General features: G+C 46.3%; 1 protein-coding gene across 1 annotated transcript in view; it reads right to left on the reverse strand.

Annotated features, from left to right (window-relative positions):
• LOC144153275 (uncharacterized) overlaps window positions 1-19,474 on the reverse strand; it is a 66,466-nt gene extending 46,992 nt beyond the window's left edge. Inside the window, exon 1 of the mRNA XM_077684927.1 lies at window positions 19,227-19,474. Coding sequence (XP_077541053.1) covers window positions 19,227-19,474 — 248 coding nt within the window. The remainder of the gene's footprint in view (window positions 1-19,226) is intronic.
• Window positions 19,475-19,931: the final 457 nt, after the last annotated feature.

Below are 19,931 nucleotides of genomic sequence, written 5' to 3' on the forward strand. Positions count from 1 at the left end.
GCACTCTCCCTTTCTTCACGTGTATTGTCGTTGGTGTGCTTCTGTCCCACCCATTTTCTATGGTGTTTTTACTCCCGTTTTAGAGAATATTTTTGTAAAAACCACCCTCAACGTGTACTTAAAATTAAAAGAACGCCAATGCTCTCGGTTATGATGTGAAGACCTCCATGGGCAATAATGAGGTGTCTTCAGCTTCAAGCATTCTTGACGCGGACGAGCCATGCTATGTGAGTATTTTGAAAGGTGTTGATTACATGTAGTTAGTGTTCATACAATTTGACGTGTGTAAAAATGCTTTATTGCAATTCCAACCCCCAAACCCAACCAAAAAAAGAAGGCGCAAAATAAAGAATCGCGCTTTTTTTCACCAGGACACGGTTCATATATCAGATTAGGAAGTGTTTATGCACATGACGAGTAGTTCGTCAAGAAAAAGTTTTGTTGCACCTTTTTCGACTTTGAAATCAATAGGCATATTTCAAAGTGCCGGCTCAATTAGCGGTGATTTCTGCCGTTATTAGAGGAACTGCCAAAATGGCCGGCCAAAATTCGTGATTCATCGGTGTGCTGCTTTCGCACATATCTTCTTTCGATCATGTGTATGGTATCTCAGTCCGGCGCAATCCTGCTTAGGATAAATTGACTCAGCTAGCCACACGCTATCAGATCAGTCCTAAGCCCAACGATGGTGATAATTTATTTTTTAAGGCGGAAGGCCGACTACAGCCAAAGAGCGGCAAAAAGAATTTAATGACAGTGGTGTAAATGTGCATGCTAAAATCTGCCAACAAGTATACAAAAATAAATGATTTCAAATGCAGTAATGGCTGATGGCGAGATTGGCAATATGCGTCATAACAAATAAGGTGTAAAATTTTTACATCGGTAAGAACGTTTGCAGAAAAAAAAAACGCCCGGAAAAGAAACGGAGGAATCGTGGGGTGTTTCAGCTAAAAGGAGTGTGGGGTAGTGTAATATGTTGTCTGTAAAGATCCGGAAAGTGTTTTCCTCGTGTTGTGCCAAGTGCTTTACATGTAATTGCAATGTGAGCTACAATGTAGTGTTCTCCGCACCTGCTACCCATGAGTATTGAAAATCCAAAAATCAGGTGGGAGTGCGTCCCATGTGTGTGGCCTATCCGTCATAGTTGTTGACCCAAGCCGTCATACCAGATAATAGGGGCAAAACAAGGTGAATAAATTACACTCTTCTGCCTATTGTTGTTCATAGGGCTGCTTTCCCAGAGCACAACCACCTCTGTCGCCGCTTGACCAGGCTACACCGGCGACTAAGGCGTAGAATACACTCCGCGGCACCTTGGTGCCATCATGGCCTACATTATAAACTGATCGAACCCCACACTACACTTTTTAAGTTATTTTACTGGGCCAATACAGTCGAGAAGTGTTAATGAAATCAAAGCCGTTCCTGTCAATGTGAAAGCTGTCGGAAGTGAAGAGCAGTGATTGGCGATAATGGGTGGTGGCAGCCAGCTCACTGCTACAAGTCATCACGCTCTTCGCCGTCCTGTCTCACTCCTTTCTTGATGAATAAGCTATCCAAATTTCCCTCCTCCGCAGTGCTAGCGCGCCCCATGCCTGAAACCGCGCCAGAGGGAGTCCTGTTCTTTTTGTGCTTGCTTTAATTTCGCATGCTGGAGCTGTTTTGCGTCATTTCGAACGCGTAATTTTTTTCTTGCGCGTGGAGCGCTTCTGCGTCATTTCGAACGCACCATTTCTTTCTTGCGCGGCCGCTTTTTTCGCTTACTATCTTAAAACGGACCCAACGAGCGTTCCTAACTAAATGAACGCAGGGGCTGCCGGTTATATACACAGATTTTGCCTGAAATGTACCTGCAGTTTTGTTTGAGCTAAACAACGGGGAGATGTATGACAAGCGCCAGCGGTTCAACAGATTCGAACGGTTACGACTATTTAAACCGTGTGGTTTGAGAAGGCTCAGCGTGACTCCCGGACGATGGTACACCAAGCTGTACTTGGGTCCGTTATCTCGAAGCGCCGCCTGATTGCGGCAGTCGGTTGACATCGATCATTAGCGAGCTACGACGACAGGGCGAGCCCATAAAGGGATCTGCACTTAAGAACGCATAAATGCAGTCGTTAGAAAGCGTACTGAGTATGCCGGCTGTCTCTGAGAAAGAATCGCATGTCCACTGTAGCGAATTCAAAACTCTGGATGCTGGGAATCGAGCACAGTACTACGTTGCACACAGCGCACATCGCCTATGTGTCGGTGGAGCGTTGGGTTCAGTTTTTGTTTCACACCGCCGACAGTTCGCCCAGAAAGATTTTAGAATAGGATTCGACATCTTCGTCATAATCAAACATCATTGTTCTTTCTTTCAGGGCCATGTGACTGCAAGTGCCGTATGCAAGTTCAATCATGCGGAAAAAATTGAATAATTACATTGCCGAAAATTTCAGGCCTAGGATGCGAGAACAACCGAGAGATCATTCCATGAGCCCGGTGGCTTAAAGTTGCTCATATATTGCACTCATATCAACCTGCTACTCATCATTAGCAAGGTATTTCTTTTCAAAGAACTGGTTTTGCGTGCATTTTTAGCATGAATATTTGTTAGAGACTCGTCGAAAACTTCGACAGGATTTTGAAGTTAGGTTCTTTTTAGCTCGCTTTCCAGACTGATAAGCTTGCTTAAGCTGGACTTGACTATCATCAGCCAATACCCAGAGGTAGGCTTGTATGAGAAAAATGGGCAAGTGTAAAGAGGTATCTGTAACTGTTGAAATTTCATTTTACTAATAACCTTGGCAAATGACTATCCCCTTTTTTATTTAGTAACCAAATTATGATTTAGAAAAATTTAGCGCTTGTGTAAGTGGTTCTGCTACTGTGCACGACACGAAGCGCTCCGGCTTTCAGTGAAACGTTTTAATCTTTACTTAACAGATTTACAGCTTCCAGGTGGTTGTAACCATGAATTCAGCTATGAGGACGCCTTGTGAAGAACCGGTTTGGCACTTTCTAAAACATACGCAAGTTATTCGTTTCGTTTACGCATTGCAAAGCTTAGCCAAAAACTTACCCGAATCCATTTTCAGGGACCGTAACAGACTAGACCAAGGCTGGAATCCACACGACTTGCCGTCTTCTTCTTTAAATAGCTTGATGTCTCTCTGGGATGTATGTGCTATTTTATGCGAGTCATCATCATCATTTGTGCCATGGGAAATTAGCTTCTGTCGCTACATTCCACCTCACGGGTATACGGTTGATAATCTCGCAATTCTTGACGCAAATCTGAAACCAATTATTTTGTGTGTGCAGTGTCGCGTCGGTGACGGCCCCGAAGGGCGACGAGAAGGGACGTGCAATCGGGTTGAAGACTCAAGCTAACAAGTTTTATTCAGGCTGACGTCACATATACACCCTGGGGTTAGCCCCTGGTGGTAGAACCACCGACATCAAAACCGAAACCCTGGCTACTACATACTTTCCCCCTTGAAACAATTTGAATGACGATAGTGTTTCTTGGGCTACTTGAACGGCAAAATTTTGGTCTGTCTGTCTGAATCTCTGTCTGTCACTCGATTCATCCACCCGGCCAAAGTGAAACCAATGCTGCGCAATAGTCTTATGTACTCACAGACAAATCTAAACGTCTACAAGAACAAAACATTACGCAATATGAAGCATAACATCAATACACAAGGGATATTTGCAGTGTTCCTTTAGGGATGCTTGATTTTTGCAATAGCAAATAAAATACTATGTTTGCTGCAGAAAACAAAAATCACTCTGTCGCCTGCTGGTCCCCGCGCCACTAAAGCTTCTGGCGGCATTTTAAAAAATCAAGCGGCAACAGTTACGAAATGTTCCACTGATAGGTTTCACATTATGCTTGGAGCGCACATGGAGTAGGGCTCCCTGGTTTTATAAATGTTGATGTAGAGCGCCTCCATTTACGTGCGTCTCCGCCGTACGGCAGGGCTGGCATCGAGGGACTCGGCCTGGAGAAGTAAAACGCGGCGAATTTAAATTGACTTGAGCAACCTCCGGCGTGTTTACCTTGGGAGGAGCGCGACGCAAGATGAACAACATGAGAGGCGAGAGCGAAAAGCAAAGGGAGGCATTTACTTGGCAAATGGCGACGAAAGACTATCGTCTTTTGTCGAAATTTCCAAAAAAAAAGAACAGATACGCAGCGAATTTTTTTTTCACTTCACTACTTCCCTTGCACTGTACTTCACTGGATGGAGCACTTCTCCGCACAGTCACGACAACCAAAAACACGCAACGCGGTCCTGGGTAACACCTAGTGAACTTTACTTTAATCACACCGACACTGCATACACGCGCACCCTTTACGCCTTTTCCTTTTTCTTGTTTTTCTTGTCTACTTCAGCGGGCTCGTCCGACGTCCTCGATCTTGGGCTTGCCGTCTTCGTCCTCCGCTTCGTCGGCCTTCTCGACGTCTCCTTGGGTCTTGTAATCTTCTTTCTCCCCTTCCTCCAACCGAGGAGTTTGATCGGATGGCGGATGACCTGAGAGGGGTTCTTTGCGATATCTTTGGTGTGTCCCTCCTCTGGGTACTACTAGGTTTGGTCTTCCTCGTGGTGAGAATCTCTGGCCTCCGACGTCATTGTAAAGACAATCGTCTTTCTTGGGCTACTTAAGCAAAGGTATTTTACTCTGCCTGTCTGTGACTCGATTCAGCCACCCGGGCAAAGTGAAACAGTAGCTGCGCAATGGTCTTATCTACCCACAGCCAAATATAAACGTCTAAGTCCGGTGTCAGTGTTTATACTTGCCACCATTGTTGCACATGAACAAGGCATTACTCAAATATAAGGCAAAGAAAATCAATACATCAGTGATATTTGCAGAGTTTCTTTATTGAAAAAAATCATGGATACTTTGTTTTTGCGATAGCAAATGAAATACTACACCAACTGCAGATAACCGTCGCCTGCTGTTGCCCCCGCTACTATAGCTCCTGGAGGCATTTAGGAATCGAGCGACAACAGTAACGAAAGGTTCCACTAGATAAGTTTCACGTTCCGCTGGGAGCGCTCGTGGAGTAGGACATCGTAGTTCCATAAGTGTTGTAGTAGAGTGCCTCGATTCACGTGTGTCTCCGCCTATCTACGGCGCTGGCAGCGAGACACCCGACTTGGAGCAGTGGAATGCGGTGAATTTAAATTGACTTGAGCAAACCTCTAGCGTGTTTATTTTGGGGGGAGCAAGACGAGAGAGAACAGCATGTGATGTGAGCGCGAAAGAGAAGGGCGGCATTTACTTGGCAGGGACGCCAGTCGACTATAGTCTTTTGTTGACATTTGCAACGAAAGGAGCAGATACGCGGCCATTTTTTTTGTTATTTAAGACTACATCTTCAACTTCAATGACCGGACCTCGCGCGTCAAGTGCAACTCTTTCGGCCAGACTTCGTCAAATGAGCACAAGGTATTTTCAAGTGTCTGCGAAGCGATTCGACCTCAGATGGTAGTTTTAGGACCTCCGCTTATCTTTATTCCGCGAGCAGTCTGTTGTCTTCAATATCCCTTACTAGTATTTTGCCGCGCTCTGCAAGAGTGCTGCAGCCAAGCTCCATGTCGTTGTGGTTCAGTGTTGCTGTAGATATTTGACAGCATCGGGGCTGGTCTTCTGCGTGTATCAGACGGAGAGCATAAATGGCATCTATGCCCAGAAGAGATTTGCCTTTTCGCACCCTGTAAAATAAGAGGGGTTCCTGAATATTTTTAAACTGAACAGTCACTATAAAACATCCTGACACAGGTACGATACCGCGCGAGTAATCTTTAAGAATTCGTGGAGGAGCTTCAAGTGGTATCTGCGTAGAAAAATGACGTTGAAAAATTTCTTCGCTAAAAATTGAAATAGTTGATCCTGGGTCTACCAGAAGAAAAAGTAAAGTACTATTCGCCTTGACATCGGCGTAGAATTGTTGCCGTGGTGGATTTGCGTGTTAGCTTGGCTGGTTGACGACTATTTCCTCGTCGTCGTCGGTAGGGGTCTCGATGTTTCACACAGGGGGCCGGGGGTGTCGTTTCACACGGGGTGACGACGGATGCGCGGCTCCAGGAGGCGGAATACGGCAGGCATTCCTAAAGTGGCTTCGTTTACCACACCTGAAGCACGTTTTTCCGAGGGCTGGGCACTGATGAAGAGGATGCCATGTCTTGTCACAACGGCCACATGTTGTCGGCGGGGAACTTCGGTGGCTGGTTCTGAAGGTAGTGGATCGAAATTCGCGACGTGGAAAACGAATCAGTCGACTTCCTTGCGGCCCATTGATCGCTTGAACTATTTCTTGTTTCGCTGCACGATAATGTTGAAGTACATCCTGGACTTATGTCTTGGATAATTCGGATGGGTTTGTCAAACGTCAGTGCCGGGCCTTCTGCGAGCAGGCGTTTTCTGGTGCGTTCTGACGTAAGTCCCACGATGACTTTATCGACGAGTGAAGATGCTTCTACGGAGCCAAGGTTGCATTGTTGACCAAAATATTGAACACGTGCTCAAACTCGATTGCCGATTCGGTCTATTCTAGCCGTAAGCTTCGAAATTGGATACGGTTGGTCTGTTGCGATGCCGCAACGTCGATGTGAGCGGCGAGGCCTTGGACGCGGTAGTCATATTCGTTGGCGGCTTGTCCACCCACCGGTTGGGTTGACTCGATCATGATAGCAATTCGATTTGCTTCTGCTCCTAAAAACGTCTTGAGAACTTCGCTTTTTATTGCAGTGAGAAATTTTCGCATCCTGCTGCGATAAGTTTCCAACAACCGGTGCTACTCGCTCCTTGGAATGGCTGGCCTCCCGGTTCGCAGCTATGTCAGCCATGTTGCGCCTAGTCATGAAGGAGCGCTCACAAACTACTGAACGGCGTGGCGCGGCGTTTGCTTGCTCACTGGAAATACATGTGTGAACTTGTCGATGTTCTGCAGTCCGACTTCATCCCGACGTTTTGCTGAATGGATTCGTTGCTCTCGGCTCGATGCACGACGATTTCGTGACTGCGATGCTGGCCGCCGTCTTGTCGCCGGTGCGGTCGTCCGCGTAGGACTAACCCTCTATCGCTCTCGGCTGAACTTTTCGACACTCACTACGTGAAACGAAAACTGGCGGCCTGTTGGATGGCTTACACATTGTTGAAGCGATGAGGAGCGCTTCCTTTTCGGAGGGTTCTGGAGGCGGCTGCGCCATTCTAGTGGCGCGTCGGCGACGGCCCCAGAGGGCGGAGAGAACAGACGTGCACTCGGGTTGCAGAGTCAAGCCAAAGAGTTTTATTCAGCCTGGCGGCCCATATATACCCTGGGGTTAGCCACCTGGTGGTAGAACCATTGACATTGAAACCTAAACCCCGGATACTACAGTGCGCCTCCGTCTATAGTTTATTACATTTTATTTGGCTTCAAAACTTACCTAGTCTAATAAAAATATTCTCCACAAGACAGGACAGCCCCAATTTCTTGTCACCTTTATGGCTTTTGTTCCCTGTTTAGAGGCTTCGCTTTCTGGAGGGAGAGGCCTTGCGAAACGCTGATCGGCCAGCCCCCGACGGATCACATCATACCTCCTCCACCCCACGTGACGAGTGAGATCACCATAAGTGCAACTCTACCGCACGTGACCTCAAAAAGGATAACTCCACTCTGTGAATTAAGGCACGAAGCAGCGGCCTGCTTGGAGAACCTTGCGGGACACTTGCTGATATTCACCGATGGGTCCGTGCTTCCAGACAAGGGAGCGGCGGCTGCAGCATCCATCGCACCTGTCTTCGCTTCAGCCAGGCAATGCCGCCTGCCAGTGGCCAGCAGCTCCACAACGGCAGAAATCGCAGGCCTTCACTTGGCTGCGGACATAAGGAGTGCGAGCAGAACCTCACCAACCGGAAAGTAGCCATCCTCATAGATTCGAAGGCTGTTCTCCTTAGGCTAGACCAGGCCCACCTCAGCTGTCTCGCTGTACAAAGGCTTGCCAGCAAACTGCACAGCCTCAGCGCCAGAAGCCTTAGCATTTATCTGCAATGGCTGCCTGCTCACGTAGGCATCAAGGTAAATGAGGAGGCTGATCGCCTGGCAAAAGAAGCGCACCATTCATTCACTTCGATGAGTGAGGCAATCAGGCCCCTGGACGTCGCGCGGTACCTTATCCGAAGGGACCTCCGAGCCATGCACCCTGACTCCCGAGTTGCATCCGGCAAGCCACCGCACGCGCTTCTTTCGAGGGGACTGAGCCGAGCTGACCGTGCTCTCCTTCTTCATCTGTCAGCGCTGCGCGGAAAGAAGTCACAGGCTTGGCATCGCCAGTTCACCCGCCTGCCCACACTGTCCTGCAAGAGAGACACTCGCGCATGCACTGTGCAAGTGTCCACAACATTTGCAGGCTCGATCAGCGCTGACAGCTTTGTATGCGAAATTGGGACTGCCTTGATGCACCTCATCAAACCTGTTGTTCCCGGATTGTCATAAATGAAATCGCGAAAAAGCGTTCCGAGCCCTGCTGAACTTTTTAAAGGACACAGGACTCTCGGACGGGCTATGGCGCCGCCAGTACTGTCCATGCTGCGCGGCTTGTGAACCGTCATCTTATTCTCCCTTTCTATCTTTTTTTCTGTCCACCCTCTTTTCTGTCTATCCTCCTCCTAGACTCAGTCTTGATTGAGGTGCCCTCAACCCGAGAGGCAGTTATCGGCTGAGTCAACTTTCGTTTCTCTTCCAATAAAACAACTCTCTCTCTCTCTCTCTCGATCCCATGACTCTCTGGCCGCAACGGGAGGTACGCGGTCCTCTTCCCCCTGCGCTACAAATCCGGGACAGGAGCAAGTGCTAGGAACGCGCCTTATGTCCTTGACTCATTCAAACTACGTCAATAAGCTACTGATACAACGAAGGTACGCGAAGCTGAACGTCAACGGAAACGACGAACTGAAAACTTTAGAGGAGGATGTTGAATTTCCTGTGGGAAAGCTGTGTCGGGAAGCGCCACGCGCCTTGCAGCTCAACCAGCCCCGTCCGCAGCGCCTCTGATGCTGATTGTGGCAGGATGCCCCAAGGGATTGGCCAACCAAAGAATCCATCACGAGATAGGCTCGCGTTCAACCACCGTCGTCATCTTCATGTAGGGGAACCGCCAAAGAAGAAGAAGAAGAAGACAAAACTGCGAAGAGGAGGGCGTGTACATTGCTCTCAGCCGGTGCACCAATGTCAACAACCTTTACTTCACCAACGCTGACGGAGACTATCGATTCTACCACAGAGACGGCAACATCGACAACAACATGATGGACGAGTTTCGGCGCCTCGAGAACCACCGCCTACTCACCGTAACACAACAGTACTTGCGTGTCTGTGCCACCGGTGTAGACCCGGACGCGTAATTCCCTCTGGCGCTAGTAAACACCAGATCACTCAACATAACGGCAACACAATGGAACCACACGGAACCACCACGATGCTTCGCATCCTCATCAGGGTTCCCCACGGGAACATGGTGTAATTTTGTTTACCAGGTCCTGCTAGTACACCTCCCCTGCAAGCTGGTGTGTCCTCCCTTTTTTCTTTTCTATTACCTCGAATCAACATGGCCCTTGGGATGTCCCTGAAATGAAAGTCTTCCTTTCTTACAATGTCTGGTGAAGTGCAGCCATACAGGCGTGATTAAGATATAACGACGTTCCTGAATTGCCCGGTAGCTTTCAATTTGCATGAAAAATAGCCTCAAAGCTACCTTATTCACCGTTTGTTTCTACGAAATGAATCTGAAAGACGGTACGGTGGATGTTGGGTAAATCGATAGTTTTTTTGAAAATCGGTGAGGCACAAAAGTTTAGTCTTGTCTCGTGCGCGTGGAATAGGGATCGGCCGAGCAATTGCACGATAAAATGAAAGGTTGCGGTCACATAATAGCAGGGCATAGCCACAGCTTTCATTCGGTAGCGCGCAAAAAAAGGGCGTGTACCAAGTAAAATGCCACGGCGGGCATGGCAGCGGCATGTCGCTAACGAAGCCGTTCTTCTGCCTTGTGCAGGGCCTCTTCTGCGCAGGTTTAGCTATGCAGTGCTGCCACTTTGCAAACTCGACCCCGCCGACGTTTCAACAACCTGCTAATGCGGCAACGCATGGGCTGCAGCATGACGCAACAACGAGCGACATCCCCCTTCGTCTTTCCTCAGCTATCACTGTCCAAGCCGTGACGTCAGCAGATACAGCGCCTATATATGAACCCCTCCTGAACTTCAACTTCAGTGGGCACGGCGGGCATGGCAGCGGCATGTCGCTAACGAAGCCGTTTTTCTGCCTTGTGCAGGTTGGTCCTTGTTTCGGTTTCTTTAGGAGCGATTCGCGCTTTCTTATAGTCCTGCCGTGCCCCCACCAGTGCTCTCTGATTGCTTACGATTGTTTTTGTGCTATGCGGTTGTTATTATGCGGAGACATTGAATCTAATCCCGGACCTACTGTCGAAGAATTACTTCTTAAGGTTTTAGAAGGTCAAGACACAATGAAATCTGTGGCCTTAAGGGTATATTTGGATATCAAGCTGCGGTTCGATGGTATTGAAAAAGATATCACTGAACTTAAGGCCAAATCAACCGAACTAGACGACCTTGACAAACTTGTTTCAATATACCAAAAATCAGTTAGCTTTCAGACACATAAACTTACTGACCTCGAGGATAGAAGTAGGCGCTCGAATTTAGTGGTTTTTGGTATTTCAGAAAGCCCCAAAGAGACTGAAGCGGAATGGAAACAGATGTAATTGACGCAACGTTCAAATATAAGCTTGGTGTAACGTGCAAATCGGTAGGGCGCATTCACAGTATAGGGAAACCCGGTACAAAAAGACCAGTTATCTTATTCTTTCAAGACTTCAACGAAAAATCCGCTGTACTAAAGAATGCCATAAAACTCAAGGGAACTAAAATAATCGTCCAAAACGACTACTCCAAGCAAACCTTAAAAAAACGGAAACTGCTTTTGGACAGTGCACAAGATGAAAAATCCCAAGGGAAAAACGTTTATCTAGTTCACGATAAATTGCATGTTGGCAAAGAAGTGTTTGTTTGGAACGAAACGGTGAATGAACGTAGAAAAATCACTCGAAAGGAACAGCCAGAGAACGCCGAAGGTGTTGTGAGCAATGATCATGAAGATAGCGATAATGGTAGCTCATGACATGTGACCAACCAACATGTAAGACTACTAAATATAAACGCTCGTAGTATTACGAACAAAACTGAACATCTTGAAACTATACTTCTAGCGCACGATCCTCACCTAGTTGTCTTTACCGAGACGTGGCTTCACACTTTCGTAAGTGATGATGTCGTGCCGCCGGGTTTCAAAATTTTTCGAAAGGTCAGGGTAACTAGGGGGGGTGGTGTGGCGGTTATTCTGAAAGACTGTATAAGAGCTACATTGCAATCTCATGTGGTCGATCTAGAGTGCTTGTGTTTAAAAGTGACACTTGGCGGCCAGAATTTTGTGTTGTACGCAGCGTACCGGCCTCCTGATTCAACTAGCGATTATCTAACAAAATTGCATGCTCACGTGCTACAATTCAACGATCGAAAAGTAATATTAGCAGGAGATTTTAATCTTCCTGGTATTGACTGGGAAAAATTAGAAGCCGGCTCTGACTCTGTCAATATTTCTTGCATGTTTGATATTATGATTGACCACAATCTTGCGCAAGTTGTGGTTGATCCTACCCGTGTTACAGAGTCAACATCTTCATTGCTTGATCTGGTATTTTTACATCGATCAATTGTCCAGTACGACGTGTCCGTGATCACTGGCATAGCGGACCACAGTTTGGTTAGTGTTTCGTTCCCTTTGCGTGTAAACCGCTCTAAGGATACGCAAGCCACAAAATCTGTTAAAAATTTTGCGCGCGCTCAAGATTCGCGAATTTTTGAGTTTTTAGGTGATCATGGGGCCGAGTTTTATGGCGACAATGTGGAACACCTTTGGAAAAAATTCAAGAGCATCTAAGTTTTGTTTAGATACATTCATACCCAACAAACTAAAAAAAACGCACTAAGTTTACTCCGTGGGCCACGAGACATATACTGCAGTTAAAACGAAAGGCTGAACATCTCAGGAAAAACAGGGCAGCTTCCCACCGCCTAAGTGAAGTTCCGTCTGATTTGCATGAAGCGATTCAACGTGAGAAAAGCTTTTATTTCTATACTGCATTGGCTAATTTTATTACAGATGATCCGCAGAAGTTCTGGGCGTACATTAGCGATCGCAAAAAGAACGTATGACAAATTTCCTGATATGACAAACTCTGATATCGGATGCGAAAGTGATTGCTAATCATTTTAACTCCTTTTTCCATTGTGTTTTCTGTCAGTCTTCTCAGCCTGTAGCTTTTGCACATGATCCAAATATTCCAACCGGATATTTAGTTTCATATGAAGGAGTTCTAAACATGGTTATTCGAATAAAAGTAAAATCTTCCGGTGGGCCAGAGGGAATCCCGAATGAATTTTTCCGACGGTATGCCGAGCCCTTGTCCAAATACCTTGTTACAATTTTTGAGGCTTCAATCCGTACTGCAACATTACCTAAAGAATTGAAAATGGCTCGTGTTAAGCCAATTCCCAAAAAGGGAGACCCTCTTCTTGTCTCCAATTATCGGCCAATTTCGATTATATCGTCTTGTAGCAAAATGTTAGAACACATTGTCACAACATTCATATCAAAACACCTAGATGAGCATAACATTTTATCTCTGTGCCAGCATGGTTTTCGAAAAGGGCTCTCAACAACAACTCAGTTATGTACAGTCATTCATTCTCTTGCATCTGCAATTGATAAGGCCGGCCAAGTCGACGTCATATTCTTAGATTTCTGCAAAGCTTTTGACTGCATCCCCCATGATAAACTTATGGTTAAATTACAGCTTATTGAACTTCCCAATTTTTTATTAGCCTGGATTTCTAACTACTTGTCTGATCACTCCCAGTTTGTGTGCATTAAGGATCAAAATTCATTTCTTCTGCCTGCTATTTCAGGTGTTCCACAGGGCAGTGTACTCGGTCCCCTACTTTTTTTAATATACTGTAATGATGTAGTGAATTGTGTAAACCCACCTGTAAATGTTCGTCTTTTTGCGGATGATTGTATTCTATTTAACTCGATAGCTAATCCTGATGACCAAGCGGCTCTCCAGTCCACCCTAAACAATATATGTCTATGGTGCAACCAATTCGGAATGAAACTGAACTTAGATAAATCAGTTCTGCTCCGTGTCACTAACAAGAAAAAGCCCTTCCTAACTGAATACACGCTCTCTAACCAACCTCTTCTTGAAGTTAAGGAATACAAGTATCTTGGTGTCACTCTAACAAATAATTTAAGTTGGAATTCCCACATTAAACAAGTTTCTTCCGCAGCTTTCCGCAAATTATGCATGCTAAGACTCAAACTTAAAGATGCTCCTACAAAAGTGAAACACTTAGCTTACCAATCCTTGATACTCCCGAAATTAGAATATGCATGCGTTGCCTGGGATCCTTATACTAAAACTAACATTGACGCATTAGAAAAAATTCAGCGGAGGGCAGTTCGTTCCATTTTTTCTCTCTATAAGCGTGGTAGTTCTGTCACGAATGTTATGCTTTCAAACGGTGTCCCATCTTTGCAGTCAAGACGCAGATTCTTGCGCCTAAAAATTTTGTACCTCCTTCCAAACCGCAAGCTTGCTCTGAACCGTGACCCTTACCTCACACCACTAAGAACACGTCAGACCCGGCATTCACACGCACTTTCTTTAACACCATATTTTGCTCGTACTAACTTGTTCAAATTTTCTTTTTTTCCTCGTACCATTGAAGAGTGGAACGGCTTGCCTGCAAGCAGTTTACACTCTCCTGAGCTTATTTACGACGGAATCTGAAATTGTTTTTCTAGCTATTGCAACTATTCCGCGTTTCCCTCCCTAGTCTTACCTTTCATTGATTTTGTATAAAAATGTTACGCTTTCCGCTTTCTATTTTCTTCATTCTTGTGATGCTGTAATTGAAATGTTGTGCATAATAACTGTATCATTTTGCCCCTGCTGCTTTGGCCTCTGGCCAGCAGTATTTGTAAGTATATATAAAAACCGTGGAAAATCGCTAAGAGTTTCGACCTAGTAGGTCAAAAATGCTTTCTTACAGTTTAAAACAACGCTTCTGATATAGTGAGTTCTTTTGCGGGTATGAATGGATTTCTAAGGCAAAATCCTTGGAAATCCTTAGCGTAGCAGGTAACGGAAGTGTGTGGAGGTCAAGTTGTTTGGTCGTACGCCGAGTGCGCGACCAGTGGTTCCTGCAGCAGCGATGGTTCACTCGGTGGGTTTTAGTTTTCCTGCTAGACCACACCGCTGTTTTCCTCGCTTCCAGCAACCGTGGACATCATAGAAAACGTCATAAAATGGCGCGAGGAATGACATGCGTTTTTCGATGCACAATTGTTCGGAAATTAAAGCATCTTTCGCCGCCGAATAAACGCTGAGAGGGCTTTGTGGTGGTGGAACTTTCGTCTGAGTTCAACTTGCTATTTGCCTTTAGTGTCCCTCTAAGTGTGCTGTTGCAAGAAAAGTAGTTGTGGTTGCTTTTATTGTTGTTCTTGTAGTTGTGCTGTGAAGAAGATGACCACCGACCTAAAAAGTAACAACCAATTACTCGGGGCACTTAAGTCTGCCTACGTGCTTTGAAGCCTGGATCCATAAAGGGGCGTCTCAGCCCTTACCGCTGACTACTTGGAATGTATTTTCTGATAGTATATTGCCCCAGCAATATCCGCCCGCAAGAATTATAAAAATTCGTTCACTGTCGCCGAAGCTACGCGAGATAAAAAAGATCACGCATAATGGTTCCCTCTCAAATAGACCGGTAACTACGCGGCGAAAGCTGCGCGCTCTCTCCCGGGGAGGGAGCTGGCTCGTGGAGTTATTTTCGGAGGCCTTCTATATATCATAAGCCGGGGAAGTTTTCTCCTTTTCTCCCCGCAACGTGTGAGAGGTCTATTTCCGGTACGGTGCCACAAAAAAGCAGGTGGTGCCTGCTGGCCAGCGGGTGCTTAGACTGGTAGGACGTTTTTGAAGCAATAAACGTTTCATGTCGAGTGGACTGGTTTAAAGGACAGTATTGGGTTCATCAGTCGACAATCAAAACCAAAAAGAAACGCCAAAACCGTTCCCACAGGTTCAGGCATAGAAGAGGTTAGTGCACAGCGCCGACTACGGCGTATCGCCACAAGAAATGCTAGACAGGACAGCCACTGCTGTAATGACGTAATCACAGTGGTGAATAATGAGGAAAAGTAAAGAGACTGCCGTTGGTTTTCCCGCTTCTTTCACAGTGAGTTGCGAGCTTAGAGCTTCTTGTGCACGTATAATATTTGGCTCAGATATTCGTGGCAGTGTAACCAAAACGTCGCGCAAGTTTATTAGCGCTGCCCAAAGCGTGTTGCATGGTCCCTTTAATACAACCTCTTTACCAGTACATTCTAATTACATCTCTTTTTCCATTTCTTTTGTTTGTCTTTTGACGGAAGAAGAGAGAGAGAGAAGGCTCTTTATTGGAAAAGCAAAGAGGTTTGCCGGCATTTACAGACGCCTACATGCTTATCTGCTGTGGGTTGGGGATGGGGGAAGAAAAGGCCCAAGGAAGAGCTGAGCAGAAAAAAAAAGAAAAAAAAAACTGTCGTGGACTTGGCGCGGTAGCGGACTTACATGCATATTTTTGTTCTGAGCTTGGGCCACATAATTTACAATTTTGAAATTAGGCCAATTTCATCCAAATAAGAGAATAAACTCCGTAGAGCTTGGCGCTGCTTTGGCGAATGAATCCAGGGTCCTAAAATAATTATGACAGTAATTGGTTCCTGTTCTAGACGTTCCATGCTTTCAAGGAAGCGGTTCAATGTAGGCCGCACATTCTAATAAAATGTGCTCAATTGTTTTGACACAAGCACAATTGTCGCAGTGCGGATTTGGCATCGCTCCAAGGCGAAATAGGTAGCTATTTGTGTAGGCACAGTTCAGGCGTAGACGATGGTACAACGTTTCCAGGTTACGAGGAAGCTGTGTCGGGAGTCTCGACTTTAATTCTGGGTCAATAGTGTGCAAAAACCATCAAGTATTTTGTAAGTTGCTCCATAGACGGCTTCTTTCAGTCACCGCAAAGTGGTGAGCCATGGCAGAAGCTTCTGTTTTCGTGAAATACACCTTGTGGTATTTTCGGTAAAGAAGGCCATTACGGGCCGCTTCGTCGGCTTTTTGGTTACCTTTGATGCCGCTGTGTCCAGGTACCCACTGCATTTTAATGTTGTGTCCAGCAGACCAGGCAAGATGGTGAAGTTATGATATATCAGAGGCTGCGATTTGGTGGGGGGAAAATCTACTTCTCCTACATAGAATTTGGAGAGCTGCCTTGGAGTCCGTGAAGATACTCCACTGGTGCGGCTCATGGCGCAGGATGTAAACGATTGCCTCCTTCAGAGTGTAGAGCTCAGCCGCTGTCGAAGATGTTTGCCGCTCCCGACGAAATGAAAGCATTTCACCAGTTTGCGGTATGTATAGACCTGAAGAAGAGCATTGCATGGTTGATGAACCATTGGTAAATATGAATGTTCTTGCTGAATGCGCTTTATACAAGTAGTCTAAAACGATGTGGAGGATTTCTGACTGAGGCATAGTCTTCTTGGGGCCAATTCCTGGGATACCACATTCAATTTGTAGGGAAGCAAGGTTCCACGGAGGGAAATGAGACGGAATTATTGGTGAGGGCTGGGTTGGAACAGACAGTGGTATGCTCTGAATGGTCTCGGCGAATCCGGAGCTGCTGCACTTGGAGGGGACACGACTTAGGAAATGATTTCTTGCGTGTAGACGATACCTCAAGTGCATTCGATGGGTCTCCTGTTGTCTAATAACTTAAAAAGGCAAACAACGTGCCTCTGCCACGGTTCCAACGCTCGAAGATCCCTTCGGAAGTCCAAGACAGGTGCGTAGGTTGGTGTTTCTGGCTGCCTCAAGGCTATTCTTGCTTGTCTCATATATTTTATGCAGGATAGGGAGGCTATAACGCAGCACTCCATCCACATAGCTCTTGTGCAGCCTAACCATTGAATGGCAATCACTGCCCCATCGGGGACCCGCAAGACATTTAAAGACCTTAGCGGCCGAAGAAATGCGGCTCTGTATCCGTTTGACTTCGGGTGACCAGGTCAAGGTGCGGTCTATTAAAACTCCTAGAAATTTTTTAACTCGTGCATACGAGAGTATGTGCCCGCCCAGTATCAATGGATAGTGATCCATATTTTGACAGGAATTACTTAAAGCGCCTTATTTTCTGCTACACACTGCATGCGTTTCTTGCTTCGCTTTCGTTTCCTCGTCTCTACGGCGCGAATAATGTCAGCTAGAAGACTACCGGTGCCCTAGAATCAGGGTTCCGTGCGCCTGGTGTGCACTTGTTCTACTCACGTGTCGTCATATTCAAGTGTCACGCGGCATGCAATATTTTACATTACCTTGCCAATTCATAGTTTTGTGAATTTTGTGAAGCGGGAACACTTCCCCTCGAAGCTATCGACTCATGGCCCATCTCTCAAGCGTGTAGGCCCCGGTTCAAATGCTGTTGCATCACACGCGTGTTTTCTCATTACTCTTTGCGGAGACGACCATTTTCTTGACCAGACAGCTACAAGAACAACAATGACAGCAAAAACGACGCCTTTCGGCCCAATGAGGCATCTGAGGTTCTCGCCTTAGAAGCACCTGTGTTATCCGTTGTAAGCTGAACTTGGGTCTGCCTACTATCAGCTCAGAGCGCTACCAACTGGAATATCTCCGCTTTTGTCTTTATTTCTCTTTTCTTTTACTTTTACAAGTGTACGATGCAATAAAAATCACCCGCCGTGCTTTCGTTGGCGGAGGCTACTAAAAACGTCGAATGATGTCAATTATTTCAAGTACTGCACGTTACCACTGTAGAACGAACGTTGTTATCGTTCCTTTTTTTCCGGGGCGCGTAAGGGCAACGTGCACTTTTCCAAAAATTTACAGAACTGTTAATTACAAACTTAGATGTCGTAGAATAGTGTATGCAGCGTGACCCGTAAACGCGATGGCACGTCAGTAGAACACGTGTGCAACGGCCGCGAAGTACCGCGATTCCTAGGAAGAAGTGTCGTGTGCTGACGTCATGTGCTGCATGATGGCGTCATTCGTTTCGTAAGACGATGAAACAAAAGCAGAGAAAATAGTAGTAGCAGTAGTAGTAGTAGTAGTAGTAGTAGTAGTAGTAGTAGTAGTAGTAGTAGTGGTGGTGGTGGTGGTGGTAGTAGTAGTAGTAGTAGTAGTAGTAGTAGTAGTAGTAGTAGTAGGGGCGGTAGCAGCAGTAGAGAACCTTTACCGCAGAAACAGGGCCACTGTTCACGATGGCAGAAAAGGATCTAGAAGGGGAGAGGGTGAAATAAACAAATGCTCGTACTGTCTGAAGGCTCACTTTATTGAATGAATGGGGCAGTCCTTGGTAACTGTAGTTGATGAGCCAGTTCATTGTATCAGCAGTAGTATATTTACTAGTTCGGTACAGGTTCGGCAATTCAGTACAGCTACATCCGGTTGAGGAGTTACTCAAGCAACCTGCGCACGCATATATGGTGTAGCAGAAAAGAAGCCTGTTGAGGTAATTTGCGTCAAAATACAAAAAAACAAAGGTGAGAAAAGTTATGCAAATACAATAGTGCAGTCAACAAGTGCTTAATCAGTATCTCCATTCTTTCGCCTTTGGAGCTCATGAGCAGACTTACGTGCTATGCAGTGCTTGCAGAGACCAGCGACATGTTTCCACTTTTCTCAGGTATGTTGAAATGCAAAAAAAGAAAAGATAGATCTTAACAGCCCAGTTCCAAGTTGTGTAGCTTGAAAACAGTGCAAGCCTCAATCCGAACGTTAAGTAATGGGTTCATCGGTCATATATAGGGAGAGGTAGTGGACCAGAATAGCGAATCAGAATGGGAAATGAGGGAGTTCCTGTTTTTGGCTCTCATGAAGGAGCCGGCTCTCATGAAGGTGACGCCATCTTGAATAAAGCCTCTTTGGATTTTCCTCTTCAACGAGCGTACGTGTTTCCGTTGTGCCCTTGGGGGCCGTAGCTGTCGCGAAACTACAATGGCGTAGCTGACATTAATCGCCCGAAAAGTAAGCGCTCCTCACCTTTTAGACAATGTGTAAGCCGCCAAACAAGCCGCAACTTTTACATCAACGTAATCACACCGGAAGGCTCCGGCGATCTCGACAAGGATTAGGTCTACGTAGACGTCCGCATCGGGGAAGACGGCGGCCCTCTTGACGGTCGCGCAATCGTCGTTGATCCGGCCCCGTGCATTGAACCCATTCAGCGAAACACCAGGGCGAAGCCATACTTCAAGACCAGGTATATCAGCTGCACCAGGTATTTCCATTGACCAAGCAAAGGTCGCGCCACTCCGTTCAGGAGTTTGTCATCGCTTCTTCCTCGCCTATAGGCAACATGGCTGGCATCGCGGCGAAGAGTATAAAAAAACTTTAATGACAAAAAATGAATCCTGGGGCGGCTTCCTAGCCCTGAAGTCCATGGGTAATCCTGGCGGTCGCCGCTCAGTCAATCAAGATAATCCGCATGGTCGTCGAGGCTCGAGCTAGGCAACATGCTCTCCCACTGCTCACAGGAATGGTTGGGAATGGGGGAAGGTCGGTGTTTCGGTCACACTTTCAGACAATGTGATAGGGTGTTTCTGAATTCCCCAAAATGCACACTCCGGAGAGTATTGTGCATATGATAGATGATTTAGCGTACAGGGTTTGAAAACGTCTTTATTTGAATTTGTCTTAATGTATTTTCCTGCATTTTACACAAACTGGGTTGGGCGGGGATGGGTT

Source organism: Haemaphysalis longicornis, unplaced genomic scaffold, assembly GCF_048455015.1.
Source record: "Haemaphysalis longicornis isolate Haplotype H1 unplaced genomic scaffold, Haemaphysalis longicornis Haplotype H1 scaffold_9, whole genome shotgun sequence".
Classification (NCBI taxonomy): Eukaryota; Metazoa; Arthropoda; class Arachnida; order Ixodida; family Ixodidae; genus Haemaphysalis; species Haemaphysalis longicornis.